The sequence below is a fragment of the Pseudorca crassidens genome, chromosome 11 (genome assembly GCF_039906515.1).
Source record: "Pseudorca crassidens isolate mPseCra1 chromosome 11, mPseCra1.hap1, whole genome shotgun sequence".
In the NCBI taxonomy this organism is placed as follows: Eukaryota; Metazoa; Chordata; class Mammalia; order Artiodactyla; family Delphinidae; genus Pseudorca; species Pseudorca crassidens.
This window is the reverse complement of record NC_090306.1, coordinates 95840756-95866854: the sequence shown is the minus strand read 5'-3', so window position 1 is coordinate 95866854 and position 26099 is coordinate 95840756. Positions and strand designations below refer to the sequence as shown.

Genomic DNA, 26099 nt, shown 5'->3' with positions numbered 1-26099 from the left:
CCCAAGAGACAGAGCTTACTGGTGTGGATGGAGCTGGCTGGCTGGGCTCAGCCTCTCACCAGCTGGGTGACCTGGGCTGAGGTAGTTCACCTTTTTGAGCCTGTGTCCTCCTCGGTAGCTTGAGAATAATAGCATCTACCTGATGGGTTGTGAGGGTTAAATAAATTAATTTGTAAACTACTTAGGACAGTGCCTGGCCCTGTTTATTATTCAGCCTGCGATGTCAGTAACGGAAAGACCTTTTAACCCCCATTCCTGCCTCAGTTTCCCCCTAAATGTGTCCTGCAGCCTGGGGTCAATGGCATTTATTGTCATGTACTTCAGCACATCCTCCAGTGAGGTTGGTATCATGTGGTTTTATTTATTTATTTTAAAATTAATTAATTAATTTTGGACTGTGTTGGGTCTTCGTTGCTGTAGGAGGGCTTTCTCTATTTGCAGCGAGCGGGGGCTACTCTTCGTGGCGGTGCACGGGCCTCTCATTGCGGTGACTTCTCTTGTTGCGGAGCACGGGCTCTAGGCGCGCCAGCTTCAGCAGTTGTGGCACGTGGGCTCAGTAGTTGTGGTACACGGGCTTAGTTGCTCTGCAGCATGTGGGATCTTCCCGGACCAGGGCTCGAACCCGTGTGCCCTGCATTGGCAGGGGGATTCTTAACCACTGCGCCACGAGGGAAGCCCTCGTGTGGTTTTATAGGTGAGCAGACCCAGGCTCCTGGCCCAGGTCCCTAGCTGGCTGAGTGGTAGAGGCCAAGTTAGAAAGCAGATCTGACAGGCCCCAAAGCATCCGCGTGCTCTCCTGCTGTACCAGATGGCACTGCCTGAAGACTCTAGAAATGCTGGTCCCTGCCCGCCCCCCCCCGCCCCCGCCCGCCTTAATCCCTGCGGCTGCTTCGGGGGGTCCAGAGGCTTCATTGCAGATTGTCTGCCAAAACCCGCAACGGTCTGGGAAACGTCTGCTGCTGAAGTTCCAGCAGGATGTGGGCAGGGAGGCCAGTGGCTGGCGCTGAGGCGGTGGTAGCAGGGGTCAGCTGTGGGGCCGCGGGACTGAACAGGAACATCCCACTTCAGACACTTGAGAAATTGTTTGTGGCCGTATCACTGCTGCCCTCCAAGGGGAGGCTTCTGCCCAGAGCAGTTAGGCATGTGCTGTCACTTCTGGGGCTCCGAAAACTTCCTTGCCTCCTCCTCCAGCCAAAAGGACTTACTGGGGAACCCCAAGTGGGGCTGAGGCACGGCGACTCCACCGCAATCCTGACAGCCCCGGAGGGCGTGTGCCCTTAACCCGGGCCCCAGAGGACGGCAGCGGATGGGGGTGGGGTGGGGGGGTGCGATGTGCAGTCAGGGTGGCCACCTCATAGGACTCCTGGTCACATCTGGGCCCTAACATATGCCCTCAAGCACTTCATAAGCTCCCTAAGCCTCGGTTTCCCATTTTCACAGGGCAGCTGGAGGGAGGGGCTGCGTGCTGCCGGCCTAGAGCGGCGCTGGGCTAGAGCCGGCTCCCCTCTTATCTGCCTTGCTGGGCCCGTGTCCCCGCCAGGAGGCCCGCGGAGAATGGGGGCAGGGGCATCAAGACGACTGCAGGGACAGGCTCCCCAGGCGAGCGGTGGCTTCTGTTTCTCTTGGCTGCTATGAACAGACGAGCCCAGTGTGCTGTGGTTATTTAAAAAAAAAAAAAAAAAAAAAAAAAAAAGAGCTGCTGCTTCCAGCCGCACAGATAGAAGTGGAAGTGTGCCTTCAAGGCCTGGGAAGTCCCACTGCTCCTGGCGTGGGCGGGGGTGGGGGTGACCCTTGCAGAGACAGAGAACACTCCTGCGAGTACCCCCTTCCAGCCTGAGGTCTCCAGGGGCTCTGGACCTGTGTCTGGATTGACATGCAGTATTTGGGGGATGCCTCCTCCAAGTGGTGAAAGCAAAGGGTCCCCTCCTCTGATCAGACACCCCCTCTAGCCCCTCAGACAGGTGCGGGCTTCTGCGGCAGCTCCTCTGTGCATCTCCCTCCCAGCTCTCGGCGGTCATGCTCCTGGCTCAAGGGTCCCGTGCCAGGCTGTGAGCTCTGAGGACAGGGCTGTGCCTGGCACAGGTGCTGCTCAAGAGGCACTTGCAGGACAGACAGGCAGACAGCTGGATGGGTGGCCTAGGAACAGGGAAAGGTGGTCAGAAAGACTGAAGGGATCTCCCTGTCCCTGTGACATCTGGGTCACTCCAAGCCGACTGGGGGACCCTTTTGCCCAAGGACTCTTCAGAAGGCCTCTGAGGGGCCTTACAGCTCACTGGGTCCCTCCCACCTTTTCAAACAAGGAACCTAAAGGCCAGAGAAGGAAGCACCTTGTTCAAAGTCTCACAGCAAGCTAGAGACCCCACTGGAAGAGGCCCAGGCTCCCAGCCGGCAGCCACAGGCTCACGCAACCTGTAGAGTGCGTGCTCCTGAGGGTGCTTCTGGGACCCCAGGGGTACGCCACAGGGAATAGGGTTTTGTTTCATTTAAAGGAAGAAGCTTCCAACAAGAGATTATCTTTCGGAGACATCACAAGGGTTTAGGCAGAGTCCTGCCTGGCGGGCAGGGAGGGGAACAGGAAGGAGGCCACGTGGCTGAGAGGTCAGGGTGTCTGGGGGCCTGGATGCAGGATGGTGGTCACACTGTGGGGGCAGTAGGGAACTGGATATGCTGGCTCTGAGGCCTTGCTCCCTCTCCTGTGCCCTTGACAGCACGGCCCACGTCGAGGAGCTCTTGCCGTGCACTTCCAAGGGTCGGCCTGGCACAGAGAAGGGCCCTCATTTGCAGAACTGAAAAGAGCGCGCAGGCTCGGCTGGCCTCCAGCACTTCTCAATAGCATCTATGTAAAGGTGTTCAGCGCCCAAGTTCACACTGCAAAAAACTAGATTAGACAAAGGGAAATTGATGTCTTAAATGCAGAACTTCCACCGTCTGCTAGAAGAGGAAGGGCGGGCAGCCTTCCCCAGATGTCTGTGAGCAGGAACCCTCCCCAGCAGAGCGCAGAGGGCACGGAGGGCGGGCTCCCCACCACAGAGCAAGCCCTGGACTAGCTCCTGGCTCTGCTCCGTGCTGGTTGGCTCCCTCACCTGCTAGCCTCTAAGCCACTCCCCAGCCTCCCAGTTAGAGAAACACTGATAACCCAGTGGGGACGTGCAGGGGACGTGCAGGGTCCGTGGGCCTCTCCGGAAACAAGCTGCAGCTGGCACCCTGCTCCCTGGGAGTAGCCTCTGGGGAGAGGGAGCAGCTGAGGCGCGGGCCTCGGGTGGTGCTGCACCGCAGCTGTGTTTTGAGGGCTGAGTGCAGCAAGAGGAAGTTGTGAGTGGCCAGGGGCCTCCCCCTCAGCGTCTGCAGCAGCTGGGGCTCCTGGCAGGCCCGAGCAGCCGCTCGCTTCCAGCCGGGACGGCTCTGTGCCCACCACAGCCCTGGGTCCTCTCTGGTGACTCAGCAGTGGCCACAGGCCCCTGAGCTGGGCCTCTTCCGGTACAGGGACTGGGAGTGGTGAGCAGAGGAACCGTGGCCTGATCTCCAAGGAGAGGCAGAGGGGTCTGCGGGGCAGCCCGGGGTCCTCCCACTCTTGGACCCCTCCTGACTCCCTCTACCTCAGAAGGACCACGAGAGCTGCTGGTCCAGGAAAAAGGACGTTTTATTTCCATAAATACTCCTGCTCTCACTCACACACTGACCCCACTTCTGCCCATGGACAGACGGATGGACAAAACCCAATGAATGAAAGAGACACACTGAGAACTCCAGTGCAGGACCTCCCTTGGCCAGGGGCCTGGGAGCCCCCAGCTGGGGCCACCTGTCTCTCCCACAGTCCCCCTGGAGGCCTGACAGCAAAGGGGCCAGGAGAGTGGAGTGAGACCCCCAGGAGGAGTGGGGGAGAGGTGGGGCTCCCCTCACTGGGCCCCCTGAGACGGTGACCACAGGGCCACGCAGAGAGAAAAGCTAAGAGAGTCAAACCACACACCCGAGAGTGCAAAGAGCTGGGGGTGCAGGCGCCACGCCCCCAGTCACCCGGTTCCTATGGAGGCCTGAGCTGGTCCCGGCTCCAGCACGGCCCCAAGTTATGGCTGGGCCTTCCCATAAGGCATAAGAGACAGGCAGGGATGACCCCTCCCCAGGCTGGGGTCGGGGCTGGGCCTGAGGTCCTGGCCCTTGCCCGACAGCCATGCTTCTCCCCCACGACCCCAAGTCCTTCCGGGGCCCGTGTGCAGCACTTCCCTGCTCCAGCCTCCCACCTGTGACGAAGGTCCCCACCAGTGCAAACCGAGGCCTAGCCTCCTGCTGGGTTTGGCTCAGCAGGGGAGAGGGCAAGGAAGGAGGGGGCCACAGAGGGGAGGGGAGAAGCACCAGACCCAGGGGAATATGGCCGTGGGAACCCAGGCTCAGTGGTGGCCAGTCCCGTCGCCCCTCCTCTCCCCAGCCCCTCTGTTCTAGAGGCTCCCCCAGGTCTCCGGTGGGGGGAACTGATCCACGTCCCCCATCTCGTTGTAGGTCTGGTCGCCCATGGTGAACAGCAGCTTGTAGCGGAGACGAACCTTCTCCTGGGGCAGACATGGTGAAGGCAGAGGGTCGGACGGGGAAGAGAGGCTGCCCCACCCCACAGCGGTGCCCGGGCACAGCTGGGCCCCTCACCTTCTGGGGGTTGGCAAGGAGCAGGACCTGGGTGATGGCTGAGGGGTGGACGATGGGGTTAAACGCTGGCAGCTCTGTGCCTGAGGGCGGCTGCAGCTTCACCTTCATGATCTGCGGACAGGAGGGCAGGATGGGGCACAGCTAGCCCTGGGGAACAAGGCCCAGCCTCCTGCCAGCTCCTCCTCTAGGGGCCCGTCTACCCCCAACTCCCTAAGAAGAGAGAGACAGAGACACGGAGACAGAGACCCTACCCCCGCCCTGGAGAGCTGGCCCCCCCATCCAGCCCCAAGTCACCCTGCCTTGGGGGGGGGGGTCTGCCCATTGTCACCTTGGGGACAGCTGACTGGAAAACAATGTTGCGGATGGGCTGGGGGGCGGTGCTCAGCATGGAAACTACCACCACCAGCACATCGGAGCGCCCGGGCAGTGGGTCTCGGGCGAAGTGGAAGAGGACCCGGAAGCCATGTTGGTCATACACGGTCACCGGCAAGATGCTGCCTGGCAGAGGAGAAGGGGAGAGGGCAATGGCGGGGGCGGGGGGTGGGTGCCAGGCCTGAGCCCAAGCACATCCAACCAGCTCCCCACACCCGGCCGACCCCGGGCACTCGCTGCTCTGCTGGGGATGAGTGAACAGACCCAGACCCAGGCTGTCGCCTTGACCCTGGGCAGCAGTGCAGTCGGGTGCAGTCCGGGGCTCAGACAGGCAGGTGGACTTCTAGTGTGACGGTGAAGGCAGAATGCCCACCCTGGAACCGCGTCCCAACCAGGCTCCCGGAGTGCCGGGCGGCTGCTCCCGAGCGCTGAGTGAAGGGCTGTGCCTGAGCTTCACGCATGCTCTGTGTGGCCCCGGCACAGCCACTCTGCTTCTGTGAGCTCAGGGTCCTCCATGCCGCTAAGACGGCAGTACCACTGCCTAGCTCCTGGGGACCCCAAGGGGGCGACACCCTGGTCACAGTGAGCTCACAAGATGGACAGCGCCGAGAAGACTAGCCCGTCTTCATCAGTCTGCTCACAGCCTGGTGCCGTGAGCGGCCCTTTTGCTCCCAGGCAGAAGCCTAGGCTTGGACCTCAATCTTTATCCTGTTTTGGTTTTATGATCTTGGGGAGTCCCACAGACCTCCCCTGTCCTGGCCCTGCCTTCCCGGGGAGGGGCGCAGGGGCCATCCATGAGAAGTCCTCTTGCCTGGGTCACCCTGGAGTTTAGAACGCAGTTTTGTGACACTCTGGGACCAGTGAGAAAACGGAGTCCTGGCAAGAGGAAGGGTCTTGCCCAGAGGCCCCGCTGAGTCGGGCAGGGCTGGGAGGGGAGCCCTGCCTTCCCACTGGCTGCCCCAGATCCAGCTCCTGACAGCAGGCAAGGCGGGTGGGGCCGCGAGCTGACCCAGCCCAGCCAGTACCCGCCGTGCCCTCGCCCTACTCACTGGGTTTGATGGACTCCAGAGGCACAGTGATGTTGGCCAGCGAGAGCTCCGTCGGTGTGGGCTGCTGCAGGGGCCCAGGGGCCTCGGGGGACACGGCGTGGAGGAGGCTGGTGGCGCCGGAGCTGGACACGCTGCAGCTGCTTTTATTCTGCAGGTCCCGGAGTGTGAGGCGGGGGGCTGGCTGCTGCTTCTCCCTTATTGGGGCGTGGTGCATTGAGAGGTGAAGCTTTGGTGGCCAAGAGCCGAGGGGCACAGGGAACGCTGGGCTTCCCGGCTGTCCCTGACGGCTGGCTCAGACGCCCCCCGTCTCTCTGGCCTCGGTCTCCTCACCTTGGAGCGGGCAGCTCTTGCTCACCCCACCCACTCGGGGTCAATGCCCTCGTCCCTGGCAGCCCTCTGGGCCTTCAGTCTTTGTCAGGTGCTGGCAGGCCAGGCCTAGGGGAGGGCGTGAGTGGGGCACGGTCCCCTATCTCTCATACCCTCCACGCCCTGTTGGATGGGCCCTGCACCTGCTGTGGTCACTGCTGTGTCCCTCGAGCCCAGGACAGCACTTGGCACACGGTGGTGCTCCGGCAGTGCTGCTCACAGGGACAAAGCAGCACCGGGCTTCTCCCTGATGGGCCTGGGGCAGGGGCAGGGTCCGGGCAGGGCGTGCCCTCACCACCGCACTTGCTGGGACTCTGGGGGCAGCGACTGCTGCAGGAGGGTCTTCCCCAGGAGGTCCAAGTCATCCAGACCACTGCTCGTGGGCAGGGACGTCTGCGCCGGGGGCCGACTGTCCACGTTGGGGGCCGGAGCGGGGTGGGGGGGCTCCGTGCCATCAGACGACTGTTGGGCATACAAAGGATGCGGGTGGGTGAGGCTGTGCTGAGAAGGCGTCAGGTCACCTGGCACTGCCCTGAGGCCCCTGCCCCTCCCGGCAGGAGACATCTGGGGAAGCAGCAGCAGGGGTGTGGACAACATTCCCGCCAGCCTGCGCCCCTCTCGCCCCAGGGCCATCGGTGGGCCAGGCCTGGTCTGGGATTCTACTCGAGAAACCATCCCGTTCCAGGGACCTCGGAGTCACCCTCAAGAGAAAAGGAACGGGGAACCCCCATCTCAACCCAAGAGAAACCCAAGGCTGAGACATGCAGGGAAAAGCGCTGTGAGGGGAGGCCCGTCCACCTTCCTCCATCCTGGGATGGGTGCTTCCGCCCCCAGGGCCACCCCTTCCCCCAGCCCTCCTGCCCAGCCATCCCTTCACTGCCCCTCAGGCGGCCTGTCCCGGCTGCTCTGACCCTGGGATGGGCCCCTCCTACCTGGAAGCTGTTCCACCCACCACCGTCCAATCCTGGGCCTGAAGGGGGTGTGGGGTCGCCTAGGCCTGCAGGGAAGCAAGACCGAGGTAGAGCGGCTGGATTCGTGAGCAGAGGCAAGAGAGCCAGGGCGACTATGTGCTGAGTCAGGGTTCCCTGACCGCTACCCTCCCCCTGCACCCCCTCCTCCGAGAGGCTCAGCTCGAAGGGGACACGCCCCCTTCCCCCCCAGAGGGAACCAGCAGCAGAGCAGAAGTAGAAACCAAAGACCACAAGAGCCCATTCCCTGGGCCGAAGGGGAGGGACAACACAGTGGAGGCTAACAGCCCCGGGTCAGGCACTGCAGACATGAGTCTCAGTCCTCCCACAGCCTTACAAGGTTCTCATGCCTTCTTTAGAGATGAGGAAACGGGTGCTCAGAGGAGCTAAGTAACCTGCCCGCAGTCACACAACTGGAAAGCGATAGAGTCTAGACTTGGACAGAGCAAGGCCTAATTACTGGAGCTCAAACACAGCTCTGCCACCCAGCTGTGTGACCTTGGGCTGGTGGCAACTTTCCTGTGCCTCGTCTGTAAGACGAGACAACAGTAGCATTTGCATCAGAGGACTGTTGTCACTACTGAATGGGACAATTCAGACACGGTGCCTGCCTGGCGCTGGGACGCCCTCTCTGGCAGACGGGAAGTGCGTTTTGCTTACCCCACCCCTCCCCTCCCCCTTCCTGCCGCAGAGAACCGTTTAGGATGAGCCCCCTTTGTGGTCCCAAGGCTTCCTCCACTCCCCCGAGCCGGGGAGCTGGATGGCTGCTGCCCTGCCACTTCTGGTTCTGGTTCCCACATTTTCTTTGCTTTGAGTAGCAACCAGAGGAAGCTGGAGGCTCAGGGCTCTGCTGAAGCGACCTGGGGACAGGAAGTGCAAAGCACACAGTGCCTCGCTGGGGTCTGGGCCACATGCTCCCGCTGCCGCCTGGCGCAGGCTCTGATGGGGAAGACGAGCCTGTGTGTGCCTTCTGGTCATGGGGCCATCTTGACCTCTCAAGCGGGGCCAGGGTCCTCTCTCCCTGAGTCACCCCTGGCTCTGAATGAAGAGGGCGCAGGTGGGTGGGACTCCTCAGGAAGCCCCCGCAACACCCTGTGGTCAGGGCCTCCTGGGGGGTGCTGGCTGACGGGCCCGCACAGGGGAACTGGACCTGGTCTGCTGACCCCCTTGTCTCCCGCTCGTCGCTCCAGGCCCTCACTTCCCGTTCCCGACTGATGAGCTGAGTCAGAGCAGCTACGAGTGAGGCTTCAGGATCTGAGGGCCTCGTGCAAAGCCTGGTGCCCCGTCAGGCAAGTCTGAGTGACTTGCTCTGGTATCTGCAGACCAGGGCCGTTGCCAGCACCGTCTTCTGGGCTGAGTGGAGGGTGGGCTAAGACACAGCAGCGCTCGGAGGCCGCGGTCAGGGAGCCCCCGCCGGGACCCCGGCACACCATCGCTTCTCGGAGTCCGTCCGGTGTGGTTTTCACCTCAGAACTAACTCAGGAGAACACAGTCTGACTTGGCTTCCAAGTTAGTTTCCCAACACATCCTCCGAGACTCCCTCGACAGGGCAAGGTCTCCTTGACAGACCCGATCACCTCTATTTCTTCACGACTTCGGGCCATTGTGAGGAGGCTGCCCTGAGGCTCTCCTGAGGCTACACTCTCAGGGGGCGCTGCTGCGCCTGAAACCTGCAAACTCTAAAACTGCTTGGCCAGCGGGGTGCCCTCTGCTTCTTCCCCAGGGATGAGCCTGCTCCCCACTGGCCTCTGGAGCCCCGAGCCCACCATAGTGTCTGCAGGCCTGGCCTGGGACCAGCGTGGCTCACAGAGTGCCCTGTGCTCCCACACGGGCTTCCCTGGAGCTTCCAGAGCTCCCCACCTCTTTCTCTCAGTGGCGAGGAAATGCTGACTTGCCTGGGGAGCTCCCAATTCTAGGCTCTAACCTGCTACAGGGAAATCCCTTTGTTTTCCCGCAGGCCACCAGAGCCTAGGTGTGGCTGGCTTATCAGAGGTGATGCCAGCCTTACCGTTTTTAAAAAAAAAAAAAAAAATTTTTTTTTTCTTTTGGCTGCGTTGGGTCTTTGTTATCGCATGTGGGCTTTCTCTAGTTGCGACGAGCAGGGGCTACTCTTAGTTGCGGTGCGTGGGCTTCTCATTGTGGTGGCTTCTCTTGTTGTGGAGCACCGGCTCTAGGTGTATGGGCTTCAATAGTTGTGGTGCACGGGCTTAGTTGCTCCGTGGCATGTGGGATCTTCCCAGACCAGGGCTTGAACCTGTGTCCCCTGCATTGGCAGGTGGATTCTTTTTTTTTAATAAACTTATTTATTTATTTTTGGCTGCATTGGGTCTTCGTTGCTGTGCGCGGGTTTTCTCTAGTTGCGGTGAGCAGGGCCTACTCTTCGTTGCGGTGCGTGGGCTTCTCATTGTGGTGGCTTCTCTTGTTGCAGAGCATGGGCTCTAAGCGCGCCGACTTCGGTAGTTGTGGCACACGGGCTCATTAGTTGTGGCTCACGGGCTCTAGAGCGCAGGCTCAGTAGTTGTGGCGCAGGGGCTTAACTGCTCCGCGGCATGTGGGATCTTCCTGGACCAGGGCTCAAACCCATGTGCCCTGAATTGGCAGGCGGATTCTTAACCACTGCGCCACCAGGGAAGTCCCACCAGCCTCACCCTTTGACTGTAGGACCTGGCACAAGCTCTTTCATTTCCCTGAGCCTCAGCTTCCTCAGCTGTGAAATGGGCCTGATGCCTCTCCCCCATCCTCCAGAGGACTCACAGGAGGAGGAGGAACACGCTGACCTGACTGCGCTCTGAAAGCTGCCTCGTGTGCTGGGGGCATCACCCCCCACCTGCAGCAGAGCCTGTCCCGCTCTGGGCCTCGCCCCTTCCTCACCCAGAGACATGAGCTCATCGTCAAGTAGGGAAGCTGAGGTGCTGGGCTGCTCCAGGCTGGCCTGGTCACCAGGGCGGGTGGGCGTGGCTGGGTCAGTGGTGCCCACCGGAGGGAGATCCAGACCTGAGAGGTCCAACAAGGCCGAGGTGCTCCCTGGGGTGGGAAAGGAGAGTCAGGCCAGCCTGGGGCGGAGGCCACTCTGAGTCCCTGGGGTCTGGGAGCAGCGGGCTTCCCCTCCTTGGCCACACTCCCTCTGCCCCGAATCTGCTTGCCAGGCCTCTTCTTTGGCACATGGTGTCCCTTCCTCACAGAATGTACTTCCTTCTTCCCTCTCTCTTGGCCAATTGCCTCCCATCCTTTAAGGCCCCTCTTAGACTCCGATGTTTCTGTGTAGTACCCCACCCCCACCTCTCCCAAACAGGGCCAATTCTAAGCTCTCCCGGGGGGGCCGTCACTTTACCCTGAGTGGAGCCCAGCCTGTAATGCTGATGTATCAAACCCTCCGTGCCCACTTCTGATAATTAAACTAAGCCTCGGGGGTGTGACCTAGCCCCACACAACAGGTGCCAGACTTGTCAAGCGAAAGAAAGGCCTTCCTTCTTCTGCCTGTCCTCACCAAACCCTTGGCTCCCTCCCCTCCGACTGCATCCAGACCTCTTCCCCCGCAGCTGCAGGCTTGGCACAGACTCCACCCCCAGCTCTCTCAGCGGGGGCCTCCCCCATCTTAAGGGGCCACCAAGCTCTGTGACCAGCACCCTAGCTGGGACCCCATGGCCCTCCGACTCGGGGGCCCTCCCAGCTCTCCTGCCACCTCCTCACCAGGGATGGAGGCGGCTGTGGCATCGCCGTTGACCTCCTCGCCCCGCACCAGCTGCTTGTACAGGTTGATGACCTGGGTGAGGTTGTCGTTGGCTTGCAGGATCTCCGCTGCAACAGGCAGGAGGGGAGAGGCCAGGCTGAAAGAATGTGGGGGCCTCCGGGGGGGGGATGAGCACCCCACGGTCATCTCAAACCTCGTGGGAGGGGCCCGGGGGCAGCCCACCTCGACTCCTCAGACTAAGGCCCTCTGCAACCTGCCCTCGCCCAGTCCCCTCCACGCTGCCCCGTGCCGGCCCCCGAACACACAGGCGTGCCCCGGCCTCCAGGCGGGCTCTGCTGTCTGGAGACCCCCGGATCTCTGCATGGCTTCACCCCTTCCTACTTCAGGTCTTTATCCAATTCACCTCAGGGAGGCCCTCTCTAACCCCCAGCCCGCACCACCAGTCCCGCCTCTGTTTTTCTCCACGCCCCTTACCACCGTCTGACAAACTGCCCCACTCACACCCCTGCTTTACTGTCTGTCTCATCAGGCTACAAGCTCCATGAGGACTTGGCTCTGTTTCTGATCACTGCCATACCCCCCGGGCCCAGAACAGTGCCTGGCACAAACTAGGCCCTCGCTGATGTCACCTCCTGGGGGTCAAGGCTTAGAGGGATCTGAGCGGCAAGCCTCTCGGGTGGGGACCAGGTGCCTGGCACATGGGAGGTGCTCAGGGAACTCCTGAGGAACGGAGGCTGAGACTGTACCTAGCCTGCTGCCCGAGAGGCCCTGGCCGATGTGGTGGCACAAAAAAGGACGAGACCCTGACGTGTGGCCCTAGCAGGAGCCACGGGGTCCAGCTCTGGAAGCGCTCAGGCCTGAGGGATTTGCTCTAGGTTTCGAGCTCACCCTTACTGGGGAGGCAGTGTCTGGAGGGAGAGAGTGTCCGGTCCATCCTGGCTCTGCCACCGTTCTGCTCTCTGATCTGGACAGGTCACTTCCCTCCCTGAGGCTCAGTTGTGAAATAGGGACAATTCTCCCTCCTGTGCAGCTCACGGGCAGTAAAGAAGGTGTCTGTGAAGGGGCTTGACCCAAAGGGTCTCTAAAGCACATCAGCCCCTGATCTCCGCTTCCTTCTTCCTCAAAGTGGAGAAACCCAAGGTCACTGCTGGAGAAGGGGGCCCCCTGGTGGCAGCTCCTTCCAACTGCAGCTCACCTAAGGCCTCGTCATTGTCCTCCGTGTCGCTGGCCAGTCGGAAGAGTGTGGGCCGCAAGCGCTCACAGCGCTGGTACAGTTCCTGGGGGCAGCAGGGCGGGCAGGTCAGGGCCGGCGGGGGCCCTGCAGTGCGTGGGGGGTGGGTGGGGGCGGGCGCACCTTCATGAGATCCTCACTGCTTTGGGCAGCCGCGCCGCCCTGGCTGTGGTTCATCACCATCTCCGTCAGCAGCTTCACGTTGTTGTTCACCTCCTCGATGGCGCTCACCCGCTTTGAGATCTTCTCCATTCGCTTCTGGTCCTGGGGAGGCATTGGCAAACGGCCCCAGAGCACCCGAGTCAGGCCTGGACCTGAGCCAGGCACTGTCCCACACCACCCTCTGCTGGGTGTGAGATCAGCCCCTGCTAAGAGCCCTTCGGGCCCAGGACAGGGCACTCTGGTCCAAGAAGCCCTTGACCAACCCTGTGTTCACCTTCTCTCCTCTTGCCAATGCCCCCTGGACCCAGGCCTCTGCACGAGTCCATCAGAATCTCTAGGGGTGGCCCAGGATTCTGGGTTTCCAGCACACTCACCAGCTGATTCTGGAGGGCTGGGCGCTAGATTCACACCTGTGGTTCTACAGAACCCTCCCCCTCTCTGTATTTGTCCCTTGAAAGGAGGTTCAGTACTTGAGAGTGAAAGGGGACCTTAGCGGTCACCAAGTACAACTGAGAAACTAGTGCCGTGGCCCCCTTGAAAGGCCACTGCAGCAGTGACCCTGCTCTCCCTCTCCCACTCTGCTCACCAGGCATGCTCCTCCCTTGTGGAATGAAAGGTGGGCTTGTGCTGTGCCGTCTGTTACAATCGCCCTCCTCGAGAAGAGCTGCCCTTTCTCTGGGCTCTCAGAGCACACAGTTTGCCCTAAGACAGCCAAGAGTGTCTGCCCTTTGGGTCTCTGGACTGCACTTTTTTGATGACATACGCTTATCAATAAAAAAGTTTTCAGCATGCACCCACAACACAGGTATACATACTTATAAGATACATGTATATTATTCTCTCTACATGTATATGTATGTAAAATATACTATATTTTGAACATAGTAAGGCCTAATTTCCCTCTAACTTTTACAGAAGAGGTATTCAGCCTCACAGAAGCCAATGCAGGTCAGCTTGGCTGCTGGGAAATTCTTCCTTCCACACGTTGATCCTGGCTCTGCCCGCAGGGTCCCCCTGACTCGGTCAGCTCTTTCTCTGCTGTCACAGCCCTTTAGTTGGGCCACTGCGCACACGTACACACGACCTCCCTCAGTGGCTCAGCTCCACATCCCATCCCGCCACCTCCTTGCACTCTGGCCTTGGCCATCACCTCCTGCACCATCTCCTTGATGAGTTTGTTGGCTGCTCGGAGGTCCTCAGGGTGGGAGCTCTTCAGCAGGCGGGCCAGCATCTGTGGAGACAGAGGGACATGGCTGTGACAGCAGTCCCTGGGCCTGGGGTCCCATGCTGGCTCCTTTTCCTGGTGGTAGGATGTGAATAAGTTACTAAGCTCTCCATGGGATGGCAAGGATCTGACACCTTACAGGGTGGCCGTGGGACAAGTGACACACTGCACGTAAGTGCTCTCCGCAGCGCCGGCAGAAATAAGCTTTCCAGAAATGGTGCGAAACATTACATTACTATTGCTAGAGGATTCTTCTAGAAGGATGTACAGGAAACTCAACCTTTACCCCCGGGACTAGCCTGGGTAGAAGAGGAGCTTTTAGTTTTTATCCTACCCCCGTGCTGTTTAAGTTCTTGCCCATGACCACATGCTTCTTTAACAAAAAGCTAGTAAAATCATTGAGAAGGTCGCAGACATAAAGACAGGCAAGCTCCTTCCTGATCAACCTATGAAATGCCCTCAAACCAAGCCCAGGGCCACCAGCCTCAGGCCTGCATTTACTAAGTGAAGGGCACTGCGTGGGCAGCACTCAGCATGTGTAAGGGCTCAACACCCGGTGCCCGTCACCCACCACGGCGGCCGTGCTCAGCGTAGCCTCTGCTCCAGGGACAGGGCCGCCAGGGGCTGGAACCCACTGACCCGCAGTGGGCCTGGAGTCCTCATCTGGCCCTCCCTGAAGCCTCACCTTGGATTTCTCCTCGTCTTCAAAGATCACATTCTTGGGCCGCGGCGGAGGAAGGGGAAAGGTGGCATCATCTGGAAGCTTGGGGTCGGCCTTCACAATCCCTGCAGTGGACAGCGGTGGGGAGACTGTCTCAGGGTCTGGGGCGGAGGGGAGAGGGGATGGGGGCAGGCAGGGGTAGGCTGGAAGGTGGAGGGCAGGCTTTCTCCAGCATGCTGGCGCCGCACTGTGTGGGGTCAGGGCCTGCTCCTGAACTACCACGCCAAAGAGTGTGTGTGCGGGGTCGGGGCAGTTAGAAACCTGTATTTTGAGGCCGTACCATGGGGACCAGTCTCTGACTCAACCCCATCTTTTCTCCATCCAAGCTGGCCTCAGGCAGAACCATAACGAGGCCCCACTGGCTCTATGTTCTTGAGAAGTTAAAGGGCAGACCTAGGACCTTGCTGCCAGAGCCCCAGGGAGGAGGTGGTCACACCCCACCTCTGGTGCCTCACCCTGCTTCTTCAGCATCTGGTAGGCCTCTGCGATCTTCACCTCCTCAGGGAGGCCGACCGTCCAGCTGTAGAGAAGCTCCAAGATCTTGTTCTTCACCTTCTCCGATGTCCGAGAGCCCAGGTACTTCGGGGACGGAAGGGAGAGGCGGCTTTGACATTGCCCGGCCCCACTCACTGTAGTCCCAAGCCCAGCCTAAACCTGGCTGCGTCCCCAGGACTCCTTCAGAAACCTCAGCCTACACGACCCTCCCACCTGACCGGCCTGAGCTCACCTCCTGGCCCTGCTGCTGCTCACTAGCTGTGCGAGCCCTGGGTGTCCCAGTGCCCCGCCTGTTGAGTGGGGATGACAGCAGCAGCACCGTGCTGGGGAAGCAAAGCTGACACAGGTAAGGCCCAGAGCCTGGCGCCTGCTCTCGGCCAGCTCGTGGAAACCTTAACTGTGACCTCAGGAAGGAGGAGCCACCAGGCTCCGGGCTGACCACGGAAGGAGCAGGTGTGGAACCGCTCGGCCCTGGGCTCCATTCAGTCTCCCAGCAGCAAACTCAGCAGAGGGAACTGGCTCTCACTCTGGTCATCTCCTGAGAAGAGCTGCTGGGTCATTCAGCTGCTCTGGTCAAGGGATGCATCTGAGCAAGGATGGGCGAAGAGGCGGGCTCTCACCCAAGGGGCATCAAACATGTTCCTGCCCTAGGGGAGGACTCCTCAGGCCCATCAGAGGCTCTGTCACTCAGGTTTGGGGCCTCAGCATCCAAGGCCTCAAGGAGGCCACTCTTGTGAGGTGGAGACAGGGAGACCCTCCACTAGACACCTAGGCGGGGTGCCGTGGCCAGGTCCGCAGGGAGAGACCTCAGAGCCCGAGCAGCCCGCGCTGGGGAGGCTGTTCTGTGTTCAGTGCACTCATTCCTCCCTAAGCGCCAGGCAGCTCCAGAGCTGGCTGGCCACCAGGCAGCCTGGAAGCGTTCTTCCTGGAAACCCAGCCGTCCCGGGCTCAGCTGTGAAGGGAACCCTGAGAAAGGGTCTGTGTTTGTGTTGGGTCAGGATGAGGCCAGTCAGTCACCCCTCCTCAACCGCCATCTGACAGCGCAGGTCTGAGCGTGCGCTGGGAGCACCCACCTTGGGAGACACGACCTTGATGAGCTCGTTGAGGAAGCGGAACTTGCCCACCTCGTCGTGGAACCTTTTGCCGCAGCTCTTCATGCATGTTTCCAGCACCTGGGGGGGTGGTGTGAGGTGCGGGGACCCCCAGGGAGGATCAGAGGAGGTACCCTCCCTCCCACGCCTCAGCCAGGGCCCAGAAGCCCAGGAACCGGCAGTGAGAAGGGGGAAGATGACTCTTGAGAAAAAGAGGATTCTGAAGTTCAGAGACCCCCTGAGATTGATCACCACCCGCTGGGGGACAGGGCTGGGCCACCCCGCGAGCCTGGCGATGCCCAACTCGCAGCACCGACTTAGTCCCTCCGTGGCTTGGCCATATCTGAGGACCACTTGTAAATTACTTTCTTACTATTTTCCTTCGATGATTTTTTGAAACGTAAATAGGCACCATCAGACTCAGCCTCATCCTAAGCTAGATGCGTGTGAGATCAGAGGACTAACGTGTATCTCAGCCTCATCCTAAGCTAGATGCGTGTGAGATCAGAGGACTAACATGTATTTCAGGGGAAAAACCCCACCCAAACCCTAACATGTTAAAACAAATACAGAACTATTAAAAGGAAAACTGTTTATCTACCACCATCTAAAATCAGCTTTGCTCTATGGTTTGCTGCTATCTGACCCATGCTTGGGTGCCACAACAGTGCACCCCCTGCTCTTCTGCTACTGGCTCAGCTTTGAAACCTCTGGCCTGAGCCCAGTTGTCACCCCTTGCACCCCTGTGCTGTCCTGTGCCTGGTGGCCATCGATGGGCTGGCCCGGCCCGGCCCCGTAATGCATCTATAAACACGGAGCTCTATAAACACAAAGATTCCTGGATGCACATACTATAGGGGTTCTGGGCAGCGGGTCTGAGGTGGGGCCCTGATTCAGCCTCCTGAAGGTCTGAGGCACAGCTGGAGCTGGGAATCCCTAGCCCGAACAACCTAGGGCTTCCTCCCCACAAGAAGCCTAACTGTGCAGGGTCTGGGGTGGGAGGCCAGCCCACCGGTTCACTGGTTGCCACGGGACCCTCAGGGGCTGGGCCACACCCCCATTCAAGGCCATCTGGGCACAACTCCCTTGGGCTCTAAAGAAGAACTTGGGGGCTTCCCTGGTGGTGCAGTGGTTAAGAATCCGCCTGCCAATGCAGGGGACACGGGTTCGAGCCCTGGTCCGGGAAGATCCCACATGCCACGGAGCAACTAAGCCCATGCACCACAACTACTGAGCCTGAGCTCTAGAGCCTGCGAGCCACAACTACTGAGCCTGCGTGCCACAACTACTGAAGCCTGCGTGCCTAGAGTCCAAGCTCTGCAACAAGAGAAGCCCATGCACCATAACGAAGAGTAGCCCCCGTTCACCACAACTAGAGAAAGCCCGCGCGCAGCAACGAAGACCCAACAATGAAGAGCCAATGCAGCCAAAAATAAATAAATAAATAAACTTATTTTTTTAAAAAAAAGAAGAACCTGTTGGGACCCCAAAAACCTCAGTCTTGGCCCCCCCGGTGCCACCCACATGGTCAGGGGACAGATGGCACCGTGCTTCCCCTTCTCCTCACCGTCAGGGCCTGGATCGCCTCCCACTCCTGCGGGGACTGGATCTTGTGGGCCAACAGCCGGGTGGCAAGTGGAGGCCTGGGTGAGAGGAACAGCAGAGAGCCAGACTAGCCACAGAGCCCCGGGCACCCCAGGGAGGGCGGCCACCCTTCCCCACTGGAACTGCGGCCGGCAGCGGCTTCTCCAGGACACATGCAAGGGTCCAGCTCCCTCTCCGGACGGGGCTGGAGACTGTGGCACCAGAGGGCAGGACCAGGTAGGGAGCGCAGGCCGGGGACCTTTGAAAGGCGCGAGCTCAGCCCGTTGGCCGGCTTTACTGAGAACTGTGACCTGCCGTGCCCTTGGCTTGCCGTAGGGACAAGTACGGAGAGATGGCCACAGCCTTCAAGGGCCCAGCCTGGGAGCAGAACATGACAATGTGCACAGAATATTCTGCTGGGAGAAGTCACGGTGGCAATGGTGACATCATCTACCAGATCATGAAAGACCTGTCACCAGTGACAGTAACAGCTAACACATACGGAGCACTTACGATGTGCGAGGCACCTCACGTCCATTTTCCTGCCTAACCTCCATAAGAGCCCCCCGAGGTAGGCAGCACTATCACCTCCACTTTACAGTCTCAGAAATGGGGGCTCAGAGGCATCTAGTTACTCGTCCAGGCGACTCAGTTAACAGAAGGGATGGGACTGTCACCTGAGCAGCTGGACTGGGGAGCACACACGTCACGCTGTCTGCACAGCATCCCAAGTGGAGCGTCTATGCTAATGGGGTGCGGCAGAAGCGAAGCACACTGAGCTGTGCTCCCCAAACTTCAGTGCCACCTGGGGAGCCTGCTAACAACGTCTCCGCCAAGCTCCCCGCCGGGCAGTCTAGTCCGAGTCTGGGTGGAGCCCACAAATGGACATTTTTGACAAACACACCGGGTGATCCTAATGCAGATGGTTCTGATTCTTCCTTGAGCAAAGGGCCTGCTGGCCCCTCCCAGCTGGGGAGCACGCAGTTCTCTGGGAGGCCCTCCCCAACAAAGCACGGGTGCGGGTCAGGCAGCCCTGGGCTTCATCAAGCCCGGGACTACCTCCTCCTCTCTACGAGATCTTGGGGCAACTGCTGAGCCCCCCGAGCCTCGGTTTCTTCACCTGTAAGATGGGTCCAGCAAGGCCCACCTCAGAGGGTAGCAAACAGTGGCGCTGAGTACAAAGTGGGTGCTGCCATTGTTAATTTGGGAGCACTTAAGAATGGAAACTGGGTCTCAACTCATCCTCGTCTCTGCCCAAGGCCAGGGTCTGGAGTGTGCACGGCAGGTGCTGAGTGTGTGAGTGAAAGACGGGGAAGCCACCTACCCCTCAAAGTCCTCGTTGAGCTGCTCGCAGAAGCCGTTGATGCTGGCCCAGTGCAGCTCCTTGTTCAGGGGGTTTGTGGCTCTGTCTGGAGGAGAGAGGGCCAGTGGCCTGGTGAAGGGATCCCTGCCTCTCCCACCCCCTGCCCTGGCGCATGGCTGAGCATGCGAAAAGGCCTCCCCTGGACTCCCTGCTCCGACGGCCCCAAGACCCCAGCGCTGACGTCCGTCAAGTCAATGCGCAGAGGAGCTGCCGTCTGCGGGCTTCTCCTTGCAGCTTCTCCCCGAAGGGCCCCGCGTCTAGAGATTGTGCTCAGGGGTCGTTCCCCTCCCGCATTGCCCCACCCCCTGCTGCTGTACGCCTGTCTGCACCTCCTCTGATTCTGCTCCTGAAGTGTCCCCATAATTCTCACAGAATTTACTCTCAGAGGAGATCCAGAGGTAAGGGAAAAAAGCAGTAGTTCCAACCTCAAGGAGCTTTGCAGCTGGGAAGTGGGCCAAGGTCAGCTAGGTTCTCAATAGAATGTGACAGAGGGAGGCAAAGGAGCCGTGGGAACCGGTAACTGGAGGAGGGGACTCAGGGGAGCCTGGAGCCAGGGCAGGCTGCCTGGAAGAGGCAACACAAGAAGCACTGGAGGGACTTAACCAGGCTGGGCATGATGTGCCTCGGAACAGCTCACAGGTTGCGGGTGAGAAGAGCTGTGGATAACAGCTCAGGGCAGGGCATGGGGGACCTTGGGAAGGAGTGCAGCTCAGGTATCGCCTCCTTCTTCCCTAACAGCGCCACCTGCCCGGGGCAGCACTGCCGAGGCAGCTCTCTGCTGTGTCCCCCAGACCCGACCTGCATCGTGGGTCCAAGCCTGCCATTGCACCGCATCCCAGCCACGTGTGCACACGTCCGTAAATGCACACCCAGTAAATGAGTGAATGGACGCGGGCTCAGCTGCAGGCGGGCAGGGGAGGTTCTGGGGGAATCCGAATCCAGGAGTAGGTAGTGGCCAAGAAAGGGCCAACAAGAAGGGGTGGTAAACAAAGCCAGACAGTACCCCCCGACCCCCAACGCTGGTGAGACAACAGCTAAAAATAAACAACAAGGTCCTACTGTATAGCACAGGCAACTGCATTCAATATCCTGGGATAAACCACAATGGAAGAGTATAAAACAAGAATGTATATATGTGTAAAGGTGAGTCACTTTGCTGTATAGCAGCAATTAACACATTGTAAATCAGCTGTATTTCAGTAAGACTTTTTAAAAGCCCCCAAAATTTAGTAGGTCACTTAACTTCCCCGAACCTCCATTTCCCCATCTGTAAAGTTGGAGCAAAGTAAGAAGTGATTTGGGATGACAGCAACTCTATCCAGGGTAAGGCGTGGGGCAGCCGGAGCTGGATCTTCATCACCTCCCGACAGCCTGTCTCCAAGCGTCACCCTGTGCTGGTCAGTTCTGCCCAAACCTGAGGACGGAGCCGAGGGTGTGGAGGGCACAGCCCAGGAGGTGGGACACGGAAGGATCTGTGGTCAGGAGGAGGCTGGGGACTCGGCCTGTGACGCCTGCCTATTTGGGGCCCTGTGCTCTGGCCGGAGGCCTGGAGCCCTAGGATCCCAGTGCCTGGCAGCCAATCATTCAATTCATATTTATTCAATAAATATTCTGAGTGTGGGACCACAGCAGTGAACAAGACAAAATCCCTGTCCTCTTGGGGCTCACCGCCCAGCAAGAGAAACACTGACTACTCAGATAAACAAACGAACAGGATACTGTACACTGTTGCACAGTGCTATAAAGAAAAACAGAGCATTAAAAAAAACAGAAAGAAAGAAAGAAAACCAGAGCAGGGAGAAGGTATAAAGAAGTGTGGGGGGGCTGCTTTCTGGGAGGGCTCTCAGAGGTACAGCTGAGCAAGGATCTGAAAGAAACATTTCCTCTGTGCATACAGATCTCTGCTCCAGGAGCCCTGCAGAGCCCGCCAGTCCCTGGGAGAAACGAAGCCCCTGCTGACCACCCAGGGACACCAGAAACAGCTGCCCCCCCCATCTACTCTGCCTCCCAGCCCCCCAGCCCCTCAGCACGGCCAGAGGCTGCTTAGAAAACTAGAATGGGGCTGGATATCGCCTACTCAATGACATCCAGCCGGGGGACCCTAAAACAGGAAGTCCCTTAGAGTGTCAGAGACACATGAGTCTGAGTGAGGACAGAGAAACTGGTTCTAGAGCCTGCTCCTAAGTCAGAAGCCAGTGAGGAAGAAGTAGTGGCATCATGAGGCACCTTCTCTGCATCTGGTTCAGAGCGGGGGCCTCTGGGTCCAAGGAGATCTGACCAACCTCTCTGGCCCTGGCTCCCAACTCCCAGCCCTCTCACCTCTACCTGGGGGGTGCACTTTCCCCAGCAGGCAGCAGGGTAGAACACAGAGGGAAGGAGGGAATTGTTTCACAACAGGGCATGACTCCACCCTGTCACTCTACAGTGGTGACAATGTCATCAGTTACCCACCAAAAGCTACTCTTCACCTCCAGTCACTGCAAGGTAAGAGCTTACAATTTTGCTAGGGCACAAAGGGCAAGGAAAAGAGAAAACCCCATCAGCCGCGATCTATCAGAGCCTAGCCTCCTGCCAAACCTGAGGGGCCTGCCTCCTGTCTGTTTTTCAGATCAGACTCTTTGGCCTCTCAGAAAATCCCCACTGTTGCTAAACCTGACACAGTTCTGTAGCACCCACGGCTCAAGGCTTGCGGCCTGTCAGATCTGTCAGCCAGGGCCCTGCCCATCCCCCTTAAGTTACTGCTGAGACCTGGACACTTGTGGCGTTCCAGAACAGTCTCCACGGCCGCTGAGTGCTTCCTTTCCATGCCCTCCCCCACCACTGGCCAACTGACTCTGAAACATCCGTGGAGACGGTGTGCTTCTGGGACCATCCTCAGGATTCAGCTCTGCACAAGACTGGCTTAAAAGGGGCTGGTCATAATCCCAAATCACCCTGCGCAGCTCCCTGGTGTGCCTGGAGTCAAGGGGCTGAGATGAAAGTACACCCAGAGGACTCTCTGAGGCCCTGGTACAGATGTGACCTGAATGGGAGCAAAGACTTGGGAGGGAGCTGTCCCTAGTCCAGTGGGGGAAGCAAGCCGTGCTCTCAGAGTCCAGTAGTGGGTTATGAGAGCCGAGGACCTGCAGTGTGGGACATGGAGGTCAGGTAGACAGTGTGAGGGCTAGTACTCAGCTTAAGTAGTAGGAAATCGTGTCTGAGGAGACACAGGAGGAGACGCAGGGCCCTTTGGAGGAAACTTAGCAAGGGCTAGGAAAGGAGTCTTTGGTGCGGGTTGCAAAATCTCAGGGTCCGGACTGAGGGTAGTGACAGAGAACTTGAAATCACTTCTGGAGTCTGAGACAGGACCCTCCCAAGCCTGTGGGGTTTGGGGGTTTCTCACTATGTGGCCAGAGCGCGGGGGATTCGATGGGTTAGTGGGTCCTACCTTCCAGGGCGGGGGAACGAACAAATGTGAGTTGCAAGCTCAAGAAAGGGATAGGAGAGAGTCACGCCATGCAGCGCCAGAGAGTGGAAGATTCGGGGCTCAAGGGGAGCCTGGCCCCTCGCTCCCGGGTGTGAGGTGCAGCTCTCGGGGCCGCTCGCTTGCTTCCTCCCTGAGTCCAGGGAATGACTTGGGTGTCCGCTCCGCGGAAAAGTCTGGGCCCGAGAGAGTTGGAGGCTGCTCTCTCTATCCCGGGGGTTCTGGGCGCAGAGCCGGGCGCAGCTCACTCCTCCCCGGGGGTCGCGGCCCAGGAATCGGAAGGGTGGGCGGCGCCTGCTCCCATCGCCGGTCCGCGCAGCTGGTGGGGTCCCCCTTAACCCCAGGGTCGGAGGTATGGGCTTGGGACACCGCCCCTACCGGGCCGGGGCAGGGCGTGAGGAGGGGGCGCCGCGTACCCCGCCCCCGCCGGGAAGGGGCCCGCCTAGTGCCCCCGGTTCCGGTTCCGGTCCGGCCCGCGCCCCTCCCGGACACTCACTGATTCGCGCCTCCAGAGTCTCCGGCTCCATCGCAGGCTCCATCCGCCACGGGCCCCCAGCCTCGGCACCGCCCACCGCCCCCCGGGGCTCTCGCGGGACCTCCTCGGCACCGCCCTCCGCCGATTAAAGGGGTAACGTCCGTCCCGACGCGCGGAGAAGAGCATTCGGCACCATAGAGACGCGAACGAACTCGCCTAGAGCGCCACCTGCTCTCCCAACCCCTCCCCCAAGCGGCGTTAACATCGTGGGAGGGACTCGCCGCCTGCCTTGGTCGCAGCGCTCTGGCCGGAAAGGAAGCCGAGGGACTTGGGGCTGAGGGCTGCACCATGGAAACCCTGCGGGACGCTCTAAGTCGTTCTGCGTCACGGCGATGCCTATGATCGCTTCCGGAAGAACTTTCCGCGGCCATGTTTTTGAGGGGCTCTGAGATCACTTCCGTATCCCTGAGCGGGTATTTCCGCTTAGATGCAAAAGTGGGAGGGTGTCTTAAAACGGCAATGACGTGTGTTGGCCGCTGTGAAAGTAAGTCAAAGTTTGAGTGCTTACAGTGTCCCAAGTATTGTTTTAAGCACCTTTTTTTCTTTTTTACGCGGGCCTCTTACTGTTGTGGACTCTCCCGTTGCGGAGCACAGGCTCCGGACGCACAGGCTCAGAGGGCATGGGTCATGGGCCCAGCCGCTCCGCGGCATGTGGGATCTTCCCGGACCGGGGCACGAACCCATGTCTCCTGCATTGGCAGGCGAACTCACAACCACTGCGCCACCAGGGAAATCCGAATCACTTTTTCTACATTTGTCTATTTACTCCTCACAACATGAACCAGGTAGTTTGAGATCACACAAGTGGCAGAGCCGGAACTCTGTACCGCATTAATTCTGCAATCATTTCATGCACTCTGTATTCGCCTTTCTCTGGGACAGGCGCTGGAAGAGAAAGGCAAGGCCAGATATTTATTACACAACGTGGTAGGGGAAGCCCACGGGGTAATGGCAACACAGGAGGGGCCCTCTATCCCAAACGGGGGTGGGGTGGGGGAGGGGCTCTCTTGTCAGGGGAGGTTTCACAGGGGAGGTGATATTTAGCTGAAAGACATAATTCTCCAGGTAAACCTGGTGTGAGAAGATATTTCAGGTGGAGGGAACCAAAAGTATCAGGGCTCACAGGAGAGAAAGAGTATGATGAAGTCAGATAATTGAAAGTATTTCAATACGGCTTCAGAGGATGTAGGCCTGGAAATACGCTGGGGCAAGATCACCCAAGTCCTGCGTTTAGCCTTTTTTCTTGTGAACTATGCTGGAGGTGTCCTTAAAGAGTTTCACGCGTAATGGTGACAAAGTCAGGCTTTTGTTTTAGAGAGGTCCAGGCGGCCACAGTGGGCGGAAGATATTGCTGGGTGCCAGACTGAAGTCAGGCAGGGAAGAATGAATAGGCTTCCTAGCCTCAGTGCCTTTTCTCCTGCCGTTTCTCCCTCTATTCCAGACCCTTTTCATCTGTTTTCCCACACGCGGCCCAGGGGAGCCCGGTTACCGGCTTACCCGGGTCCGTTGCATTCTGTCGCCCCCTGGCGGCCCACCGGGGAACTGGCCCGTGGTGTCCTCTGGAGCCTCTTGGTCTCCGGCAGGGTTAAAGCGAGACCGAAACAGAGAATCTGGCGATTCTGGTTCTGCTCAGCCGTCGCCCTGGCAGGCGACCTCGATTCACCTTGCAGAACGGAACTGACCTCATTAGGGAGTTGAGAGGCATGTGCTGGGTCAGTTTTTCCCTAATCTCAACCATTCAGCCAGCTGGGACGCTTTTCTAAATTCTCCCCCACGGGCCATTAAAATTATAGAGGAAAGTGATATGTATGTTTATTGCATTCCTCAATAAAAGCTGTAACATAATATGTACTTAGAGCTCTTTTCCTTTGTTTCTTTTATTACTGAAATGAATTATTGCAGAAATAAAATGCAACCGCATTTACCACATTGATTTAGGGGCATATACACACTCTCAAGACTCACTTTTTTTTTTTTTTTTTGCGGTACGCGGGCCTCCCACTGTCGCGGCCCCTCCCGTTGCGGAGCACAGGCTCCGGACGCGCAGGCTCAGCGGCCATGGCTCACGGGCCCAGCCGCTCCGCGGCATGTGGGATTTTCCCAGACCGGGGCACGAACCCGTGTCCCCTGCATCGGCAGGCGGACTCTCAACCACTGCGCCACCAGGGAAACCCTCGAGACTCACTTTTTAAAGACGACATAGATTTGACCAGGGTTCAAATTCTGACTTGACTGCTTTCCAAACTGTATGATCTAGGACAAGTCACTTAGACGCTCTCCATCTCAGGCTGCTCATCTGAAACACGGTTGTGAGACTTCAGTGGAAGTGTGTCTGCAAAGTGAACTCCAATAAATGCTCTCCACCCACTTTCTCTGCTGGACTTCTCTCCTTAGCACTTATCTATCCTAGCATCGTCTATTTCCTTTCTACATCGTGTTTTCTGTCTTCCTCCCCCACTGGAATGTAAGCTCGGTGAGGATGAGGAATTTCAGCTATTTGGTTCACCGATGTATCCTCAAGGCTTGAAAGAGTAACTGGCACATAGGTGTTCAATCAACATGGATTGAATAAATGAATAAGTTGAAACTATTATTCATAAGCTCTATGGATGAAGGGGTGCAGGAATGTGCTCAGCGTTGCACAGCGAGTGTGTGTGTGTGGGGAGCCAGATCGTACTTTTACTGAAGGCTCTAGGCTCGCCTCACTGAGTCCTGGAGAGCAGGGATTGGTGAGGGAGTCAGGAAGTGGCTATGCAGGTAGGGCCTGGCCCAAACTGGGTGTCAGGGTAGAAGGTGTGGAAGGAAGGATCTGAGGATGGTGACGAAGGTGAGGATGGTGAAAGGAAGGAGGACCAACACAGGAAAGAGGAAATGCAGGAATTGGGCCTTTGGCCTCTGTTCCCTTCTCCACCATTTGCAAATGTGTTCCTTGGAGTGACTCGGGTAACCCCTAGGAGGGGGTGGGCAAGTAGAGCTGAGCTGTCCTTGAAGCAGCTATAATCAACTAATCCAACTGCTGGTTTTCTCTGAGGTGGCTACCTGTGTCAAAATCCCCTGGGGAACTAATGAAGAAGTCAGGCTCCTGGGCGACCTCATATTCAAGTAGGACTCCCGCGACGTGGCCCAGGAATTTGCAGTCCAAAGTTAG

General features: G+C 58.8%; 1 protein-coding gene across 2 annotated transcripts; it reads right to left on the bottom strand.

Moving 5' to 3' along the window:
• Positions 1–340: 340 nt before the first annotated feature.
• GGA1 (golgi associated, gamma adaptin ear containing, ARF binding protein 1) lies at positions 341–23319 on the bottom strand. 2 transcript variants are annotated; one of them, XM_067698008.1, is made up of 17 exons: positions 22913–23319; positions 18915–18999; positions 17574–17649; positions 15989–16087; positions 14876–14999; positions 14385–14485; positions 13625–13705; positions 12436–12576; positions 12277–12358; positions 11081–11188; positions 10262–10414; positions 7355–7419; positions 6718–6884; positions 6057–6250; positions 4964–5133; positions 4636–4746; positions 341–2878 (listed from the first exon to the last, which is right to left on the bottom strand). In XM_067698008.1, exons 1-17 carry the CDS (start codon positions 22953–22955, stop codon positions 2864–2866), a joined length of 1815 nt encoding a protein of 604 aa, XP_067554109.1. In that variant the 5' UTR covers positions 22956–23319; the 3' UTR covers positions 341–2863. The 2 variants fall into 2 exon arrangements, with proteins under 2 accessions (XP_067554109.1, XP_067554108.1); XM_067698007.1 differs by lacking the exon at positions 341–2878 and adding an exon at positions 3623–4544 and having other exon boundaries at positions 22913–23317.
• Between the last annotated feature and the right edge of the window lie 2780 nt (positions 23320–26099).

Coding starts and splice junctions, on each gene's coding strand:
- GGA1 (XM_067698007.1), bottom strand. CDS start 22,955: ATGGAGCCTGCGATGGAGCCGGAGACTCTGGAGGCGCGAATCA. Junction 16,088..17,573: donor AGGCGATCCAGGCCCTGACG/GTGAGGAGAAGG, acceptor CCACCCCCCCAG/GTGCTGGAAACATGCATGAA. Junction 10,415..11,080: donor CACAGCCGCCTCCATCCCTG/GTGAGGAGGTGG, acceptor TTCCCACCCCAG/GGAGCACCTCGGCCTTGTTG.